The following is a 9,416-nucleotide window of genomic DNA, read 5'->3' on the forward strand; positions in this document are numbered from 1 at the left end:
ACAATATAGTGATTCACAAATTTTTGAAGGTTATACTCCATTTATAGTTATAAAACATTGGCTATATTCCCCACGTTGTGCAATACATCCTTGTAACTTATTTTATACCTGATAGTTTGTACCTCTTAATCCTCCACCTCCTTCCATCTTGTCCCTCCCGCTTCTCTCTTCCCACTGGGAAACACTAGTTCCTTCTCTACATCTGGAGACTCATAGTAGATTTTTGTTCAACAAGTATTTGTTTTGAGTGTTTTCTTTGTGCTAGGTGATATATTAGCATTTAAGTTTGCAGTTGACCCGAGAAGTGGAGACAGTAAACAAGAATCTAGAGGAACTGTACCCCAAAGGGGCAGAACTTTGAAACAAAAAAATTTGGGGACTGCTCTTAGTGAGAGGAGAGATTTTAAAAGAAGTAAACTTCATAGGAAAATAGCATCAGTTAATGAGAGCATGAGAGCCGACAGGAAAACCTAGGGAGATTAGGTGTAGATGCTGTAGAAGAGCCAGGGATGAACATGTCAAATTACAGTAAGACTTACAACAACTTAAAAAAGAAACAGTAAATATATTGCAGGCAAACTGAACAAATCAGGTTCAGAATTGGATTTTCTGGAGCCTAGAGCCATTGAAGCTGCCAGTAGAGATAAAAGTCAATATAAGGTCAATATAGAGTTGCCAAAAGCCATAAAGAATGTATGTTATCTTTTTCTCTAAGAGACCAAGAACTGGAGACCAGAGTTGCTGCAGAACTTATCTGGAGTAAAACTGAGACCACGGTATCAAGAAAGAAAACAAAAACTATCTTTACAATCTTTTCTGACATCAAAAAACAAAGAATGAGTTTGTTCTAATTCTTTTCATAATATTCCTTTTAAGAAAAATATCCACAATGAAACTTTCTCAGCCTACCTCTATAAACAGCATCATAACATCATCTCTGAACTTAATGATCAGAAATAGTGGAGAAGTTTTATGTACAGAAGCATGTTCATGATTTGTATTATTAAAAAACTGGAAACGCCTAAATCGTGCAGTTTGGTGACAATGGTTTGATTCTGTATTAATCAGCTATTGCTGCAAAGATGTTGTATAAAAACCTGATCCCAAACCTAGTGACTAATAAGCATATATTTTATGTATTTATTTACTTATTCTTTTCCACGTGTTTGTGCAGGTGACTGTGCGCCAGCTCAGGCAGCTCTGTTTCAGGCTGCAGGTTGGGTAGACTTGGCTTCAGGCTTCGGACTGTGTTCAGGTCTGCCGCACATCCCATGTCTCATTCGGGGATCAAAGTGAAGAGTCATGCTTCCCGGGGCACGGTTTGTTCATTGTGATACAGGAATGTAAGGGGATTAGTCAAACCAAGCGAGCATGTCTGAAATCTGTGCTCCACCAGGTCTGCTAACATCCCATTTGTCAGAGAGAGTCACATGAACAAGACCAGCGTCAGTGGAACCGACCAGTTTACTCTGCCCACTCTGCCCAGTCTAGGCTACAGCCAGGTTACCTGGCGGAGAGAGAGAGTGAGTAAAGAATTGAGAACGACAATCTAAGTCTACCACACACTTTTACAATCATGTAATGAGATTTTTCTTTTTTTTTTTTTTAAACTTTTATTGTTGAGTGATGTCAAAATGTCCAAGGAGCAAGAAGAGTTCCATAAACCTCTGGGTTCCCGTCAGTCAGCTTCAGTACAATCACCTCCTGGTTTCTCTCCTTTCATCTGTATATCACATATTTCAGGATCTAATTTTAATAGAGATATATACTTTTTAAAGTGTAGTCTTAAAACCTTGAACAAATAATTTCTTAAGAACATGACAGGATCTTAGTTATCAAAAAATATATCAACAATAGGTTTTTAATGACATAAGTGTATATAGCTTTGAGTGAAGGAGGCTAATGTATTAATACAAATATGTTAAAAACATGCTGTAACAACAGATCAAATGGAAATCTAACAATGTTAATAACAGTTGTTCTTTAGTGGTGGGAATAAAGATGATTTTTAAGAACTTTTAATTTTTTATCTGTTTGAACACTTTAATAATTATGGATTACTTTTATAATGAAAATAATGATGTCAAATTTAGATTTAAACATAAACTTAAATTCCTAGGCAAGGCAGTTTACTTATTTGAATGTGCAATCTTCCCTGATATTCCTTTTGCTAGTTTACTGAAAAGGAAGCATAAAAAGTTAGAAAGAACAGTGTACTTGCCATCAGAGGACGTTGGGCAAATCACTCAAACTCATAGAACTTAGATGTACTGCTCATTTACTAAATGAGGGTAATATAATAGCAAACTAGAACAGTTTGGTCTTGAGGATCAAGTGCATGTGAGACCATTTTTTAAACAGAAACTTGCTATACAATTGTAAACTATTACTGTTATTTTTAAGGCCACATTCCTAGCTAGAACCTGAAGGTTGATAAACATGATAGCACATTCTAGACAGCAGGCTGTGGGAAATTGTCTTGCTCTTTAGTTTCATGTGGTCAGTTGGGGAGAGCACTGGGCTGATGACGAGCTCGGCTTGGGTTCTAGGATTGGTATTGACACTAACTTCTGAGAATCCTCCTTCCCTTTTTTTTTTGCAAAATTTAGGAAGTTGGGTTAGATGATCTTTAAGCATCCTCTATCCATGACAAACAAGTGATGGCAGGATACCAACATTTGCTTACAGTCATTAGGTTGATTTGTTTGCTGTCTCCTGGGTTGATACTCATGCAAATCTGTGCAAAACTGGTGAGAGGAAATGGACCGATTAAAATGTGGAATCCAAGTTTTCATAAAGCAGATGACAGAGTAGATCATGGAGTTTCATATTAAGAACCAGGCAATATACCAAAACATCATTTTGGGAACTTGTATGCTGCCTTCAATGTGAGCTGGACTGAATCAGGGCATTTAAGTTGAAGTTCTGCTCCTGTTCCTTACAACCTGGGTGACCTTAGGCAAATCCCTTAAGTGTCTTGATGCACCATTTCTCATTCTAACAAAGGGGTATTATAATGTCCACTTCATAGGGATTCTGTTAAAAGGATAAAAATAATAATATTCTCTGAAGAGCTTTGCATACATAAAAGTACTGTACACATGCAAAGTCTCCACTCTGATGGTCAAAGGGGTAGGTATTCTGGAAGTATAGCATTGCCTGTTTTTATTCATCTTAATGAATGTAGCTGGTAAAGGAAAAAAAAAAAAAACAAAGGCTATGGGTATTAAAAAAAAAAGTAAACAAAAGAAATAATTAGTTTTCAAAACCTGGACAAGAACCAGAAATGGAAGCTGGAGTTTTGAATGTTGACGTTGGAGCAAGAGATTTGTCAGGAGACCAGGGCTTCAGTTCAGCAATTATCCACTCAGATTCATTATCCTGAGCCCTATTAAATGAAGTTAGAACCTTTAGGGATATATATGTGGGCATGTTATAATAATGCTCAAATGACACAGTGTGACCTTAAGGCATAATCATCAGACTCAAGAATAAAATTGAATTTGTGTTAAGTTAACGAAGAGAACTCGGATAATAACTGGAAACAAAGACTCAGCACACATCTAAATAAAGGATGCCAGTTCCCAAATATTGGGATCAGTAGTTCCGAGATATTTACTTGTTTCATGCATTGGCACAACTCATTTTTAAGTCTGTGTACAGTTCATATTCTTTTCCCTCTTCCACATGTCTGACAAAGCTCTAGTATCTTGGTTATTTTATTCCTTGTAGTCTTGATGCCTTGGGAAGAGTAAATACACTTTTTTCCCCCCAATGGTAAAATAAACAACTCTATTAGCTCCTCATGGCAGTCCAAATGCCGACCTCTCTCTCTCTGGAGTGCTCATCTCCATCCCCCCCACCCCAGGAAACTCCAGTTCATCTTTCCTCAGATGCGGCAATGCCACATCTTCTGTGAAGTCTTCTTAGGGCACCCATGTTGCTGCCCACCCCCCGCACTGGCAACCACCCGTCTGTTCTCTGTATCTGTGAATTTGCTTTTTTGTTTTTAAAAACATGGAGCGCTTTGTTCCTCTTTTAGTATATGTACTGTAAAGTGAATACTCGTTTCTTTTAAATAATGAGAAAGTCACAGGGCAACAGCTTGACTTTCATAAGACCTCAGGCTGAAACCACTTTGGAGCGTGGGGCGGGGGGGGGTTGTTTCCCAAGTTAGACGCCCACAGAGTCCTAGCACTTGGTCTCTCTGTCCTACTTGGGAGAAGAGAAGGGTGACTGTGTCCCATTTGTTCACACCCAAGTTGTTCTGTTTCACCTGCTGATTAAGAAGCAGCTAAGAAACTTACCGTCGTGGTTGGAGAGCAGCACAATGTGAGGCTTCCAATGTGAGAAGAAATGGCCAGAGTGTAGCTAGAAGAAAATAGAAACGGGAGAAGTGATGAAGCAAAGTCAGTGCTTGATATTAACAAGTTTAATCCTCTTGTTTTCTAGATTCTGAGGCTGAGGATTAGAGGATGAAAATGGCCTTCCTAGTTGAAAGCCCTAGAAACCATGTCTCCTGGATCTCAGGATGTGCCTTCCAGACAAGCGATGGTGGGGCCTCTGATGTCTGATCCAGTCCCTGCTGCCTGTTGCAAACACCCGTAACGCCTCATCTTTTCAGAGTCTCAGAGACTCCTCGAATATCCTGGTTTCCTTTGTCGGCCCTGTCCCGTGTCCTCACTTGATTTGTTTTTTCTGGTGTCTTCTGACTCACCTTTTCTTCATTATCCCTTTTCCATTCTGGATAATAGAACTTGTCTGCTTCTAAACACTGCAACACCATAAAAGGACAACAAGATAAACGAGAGTCTGGGATTTTTTTCTGGGTGTAATTGCAGAGTATGCCTGTCCATTTAGCGCTCTAGAATTTTGGGGATAAAGTGGAGCAACAGCAATTAACATCAACTCTGCAGCAAGTGAAAGTTACAAAATTCAACATTCTCTATGAGTGGTTGAAGTTTGAAAATATCCTTGCTAAAATTGGGTTAAATATGGCAAAGTATAAGATCTTTCTTTAATATGCAAGAATAATAGCGCTCACTTCCTTGAAATGGATATTGTATGGTTCCCATTTGTATTTTTCATTATCTGTAGTTCTTAGGGAATGTAGGATTTACAGATAGAATCGAATAAAACATTAAAAATAGTGTTAGCAATACATGCTTCAATAAGGTCTTTAATAAACATGTACATTTATTAATAGCATTTAAAAAATCTGAAAACCAGAAAGAAGTTATCTCCAAAGAAAGTCTCATTCAATTCCACAAATATTTATGAAGTACCATCACTGTGAAAGGAGCAGTGAAGAATATAAGTGTTAGAAATAAGGATAAAACACGATCCCTTTGGATGAAACAAGGCCTCTTGTACAATTTTTATGAGAGGCAAGACACCTCCCTAGATGTAATTTGTCTCTTAACAGTGAATCATCTGAGTCTAATAAGTGCTACCCACTGTACAAGGTACTCGGAATACAAAGATGAATGCCACATTCTCCATTCCCAGGGCACTCACAACGACTGAAATGTTTCTTTCCCCGTCCAGATGAACCGACAGATACCAAAAAAAAAAAAAAAAATTATAAGCCACTAGTGGGATCCCAAACAATAAGATCGTGATCTCAATGCCAATCCCTTGTAAAATTCTGGAAATGCATGAATTGGCAGATAACTTGGGGATACTAAGAGCCCATAGGAAGTGACTTAAGATAAATGATGCCAAATGTACCTCACTTTAAAAATACGGCTTCTAGAGGGGAGGGTATAACTCAAATGGTAGAGTGCTTAGCATGCACAGGGTCCTGGGTTCAATCCCCAGTACCTTCTCCAAAAAATAAATAAATGAATAAGTAAAATCTAATTATCTTCTCCCAAGAAAAAAAATTTTAAAAATTGACTTAAAAAAAATAAGGTTTCTAAATGGTTGAGTTTAGATAAGAGCTGTGGTGTATTTTGATCATATGAAAGGATTTGATATGCTTCCCATTATGTCCTTCTGGGAGAGATGGTTTATTATGCGTTGGATGGTGAACTGATTATTTTTTGCTGCAAAACTTAATGGATTGAAATAGGAATCATTTTATTTGCCCAGGTTTCTGTGCATTTTGGCCTAGCTCCGCTGGGCAGTTCTTCTGCCAGTCTTCCCTGGGTCCCTGATGTGGCTGCAGTCATCTGGTGGACTGACTAGGGCTAGTTGAGGGAGCTCAGCTAGATATCCTGTTTGTGCTCCAGAGGGGCCATCCTAGCCCTGCCTTCCTCACATGTCAGTCTCAGGGCAGCGGGAGAGGACAGGCACCAAAAGGTAAGGGTAGGCCTCTGCCTGCAGCACATTTGCTAATGTCCCATTGGCCAAAGCAAGTCACATAGCCATGGGGGAAGGGGGCCACCTAAAGGCGTGGATACAGGACAGTAGGTTCCACTGGGGAGGTCATGATCGTGACAGTACCACAGATGGTATTAACTGAGCAGATTTCCATCTAGTTGGACAACAGCTCCCAAGGAGAAGGACGTCCATAGATGCTGCATTCATCACCCTGTCTGCTTCTGGATATTTGTTAAGGACTAGGACAAAGGAAATGAAATGTAATTGCAATTTTGACCGTAACGTAAACCTAGGATGAATAATATAAATCCTGAAGATGACTTTGGCCCAAACCAATAAAAACACAATGTATCAGTGTTAAATGAAAAGTCCTACATGCATATTAGTAAAATAAATTATGGTCAGGTGGCACTGAGAGTCATATGGAAACTATCTGGAGGTTTTATCTGATACCAAATTTATGAGGCTAAAATGATTGAGATGAACTAATACAAATATAGTTCACAGGTAAAAGTAATAGTTCCCCAGAACAAAATATTCCCAGTGTATTGTGTTTATTTCTAGGTGAAAATTTGTAGAAGGTTATGGAGCTAGGGAAAATCCAGAAAGTGGCTGATATGATGAGAGGGTTCAAATATAATCTCCTGGAGGAAAAGCTGATGGAGTACTTGCTCTAGAGAAAAGAAGACTGAAGACTTAACAGAAGGTACGTCATCTGTCTTAACACCTGGGAAGAGCTGTCATGTAGAAGAAAGCTCTAGAGGGTAGAAATAGGATCAGTGGGAGGGTTTGTAGACTTCAGCTGAACGAAAGGTACAGCACTGTAACGACTGGAGTTGTCCAACAAGGAATGGAATGTCCTACAAGTTAATGACCTCTCTCCCTGGAAGTTCAAGCAGAGTCTGGAATATTCTCTGACATGCTGTGGAAGAGATTCTTGAGGAATCCAAATTCAGCGATGCCCAGTTTCCTCCCTTCCTAGATTTTCCCTTATTAAATTAAGTAACAGTTTCCTCCATTACCACTATCCTTTTTGTGCTTAAGTGTTATGAACAGAATCACGAGTTTTCATTTGGGCTAACAAAACAGGAAATGTAAAAAAAGAAAAAAAGTCTCTTTCCTTTGGCTAATTGCAAAGCCTCTTTTTTCCTCCCCCATTTAGGGTCTATTTGGCCAATATTTAGGACATAATGTTACGACCTTGGAAGGAACATGTGGAATTTTCTAGTTCAGCTTTGCCACTTCAGAAATAAGGAAACTGAAGCCTAGGGAGACCAGACTTGCACAAGGTAACATGTTCTCCCCCTGGCAGAGTGAGCCTAGAACAAGGAGAGGGGCATTGTGTGAAGACAGCTTAGTCTTTAGATTTTTAAATACTTGTGTTCTCATCCTAGAAATGTCTTTTGTTAGCCTTTAGTTTTCGTTTCTAAAAAAATGAAGACAGTGATACATGTTATGGGCTAAGCGAGATAACCCACGCACAGCACCTGGTACCTAGCAGATGTCCAGTCAGTGTTGATGCTCCTTCACCCATGCCCAGGACATCACGTTGCCCTGTGTGATGTAGCTTTATTTCAGTTAGACAGTAGTGTTCACTTCCTTGAATAATGAGCCAGGTCTCAGTTTGCTGAGGACATTCCTGGCTCATGCAGCTCATCCCAGCATAATTATTACTAGCGTCCGCTCTCACATGTGTTCTGATTTAAATAAGTTATAGAACCATCCTACAAAGAACTTTCTCAGCGCCTTCCTGAGGGCGTCTTTCAATTCCTTGTTCCTCATACTATAGATCAAAGGATTTAAAATGGGAGTGATAAAAGTGTAGACCACAGACACCACCCGGCCCATCTCAGGAGAGTAGCTGGAGCTGGGGGACAAGTATATAAAACTGGTGCAGCCATACTGCAGGAGGACCACTAAGACGTGAGAGGAGCAGGTGGAGAAGGCTCGGTGGCGCCCTCCTTCTGACCGGATCTGTAAAACAGCCGCCACGATGAAGATGTAGGAGACGGAAATCAGTGAGAGGGGGAGGCTTAGGACGACGAAGCTGATGATACACAGCGCGGTCTGGTGAACGCGTGTGTCTGCACAAGCCAGGCGCATGACTGCGGGCATGTCACAGTAGAAGTGGTAGATTTCGTTGTTGTTGCAGAACGGGAGATGGAAGATTAAAATAGTCAGCGGTAGCGACAGCAGGAACCCCAGCACCAGGGACCCCACCACCAGCCCCACACACAAGGGCCAGCTCATGATGAGGGTGTATCGTAGTGGGTAACAGATTGCTACAAACCGGTCAGAAGCCATGACTGCGAGCAGGACACAATCAGCCCCGCCCAAGAAGACAAAGAAAAACATTTGGGTACCACATCCGGTGATGGAAACAGGAGTTTTGCCCATTGAAAGGAGGTTTGCCAAGGCCAACGGGGCGATGGAAGAGGTATAGGAGATTTCCAGAAGTGCCAAGTTAGCCAGGAAGAAGTACATGGGGGTGCGGAGGGAGTGGTTGATCTGGACAGTCAGTGCAATGATGGCGTTTCCACTGAGGCTGGCCAGGTACATCACCAGGAAGGCCACAAAAATCACCACCTGCACCTTAGGGTCCGCTGAGAAGGGACGAAAAAAGAATTGTATCCTTGCAGTTTTATTTGTTTCTTCCATGGGCACTGCATTGGATCTATTTAAAGGAAAGATGACACACGTCTCTCTAGGTGTCTCTCATTTAATAGGATGCTTTCTCAACTCCTCCATTCAGCGTTGAGCACTTTCTGAAGTCAGCAGTTATGTGCACACTCTCGTTTTAGAGAAGATCATGTGATATTACAATTTATTCATTTGCCACCTCCTCCCTCACCTTTCCTCCTTTACCCTCAAGTACTGAAGATTCAGAAATCCTCAAGGGTGGGAATTCTGATCATCTTTGCTTTAGTTCCAGAGCCTAGCCCAATGCCTGGTATGGAATGGTTTCCAAGAAGTATGTGCTGATTGAATTAATGAATAAAGTCAATTTAAAGTTACAAAATGGATAAAGTAAGGTATCAATTCATTATGTGAAGCTTGAAATTAAAAAATTTAGGAATGTCATAAGTATACAT

The 9,416-nt window shown here is 40.3% G+C and overlaps 1 protein-coding gene across 1 annotated transcript in view; it reads right to left on the minus strand.

Moving 5' to 3' along the window:
* LOC102518090 (olfactory receptor 10V1) overlaps window positions 1-8,982 on the minus strand; it is a 20,560-nt gene extending 11,578 nt beyond the window's left edge. Inside the window, exons 1-3 of the mRNA XM_032490500.1 lie at window positions 8,053-8,982; window positions 4,718-4,774; window positions 4,308-4,371 (exon numbers count right to left, since the gene is read on the minus strand). Coding sequence (XP_032346391.1) covers window positions 4,308-4,371; window positions 4,718-4,774; window positions 8,053-8,982 — 1,051 coding nt within the window. The remainder of the gene's footprint in view (window positions 1-4,307; window positions 4,372-4,717; window positions 4,775-8,052) is intronic.
* Window positions 8,983-9,416: the final 434 nt, after the last annotated feature.

This window comes from Camelus ferus, chromosome 10 (assembly GCF_009834535.1).
Source record: "Camelus ferus isolate YT-003-E chromosome 10, BCGSAC_Cfer_1.0, whole genome shotgun sequence".
Taxonomy (NCBI): Eukaryota; Metazoa; Chordata; class Mammalia; order Artiodactyla; family Camelidae; genus Camelus; species Camelus ferus.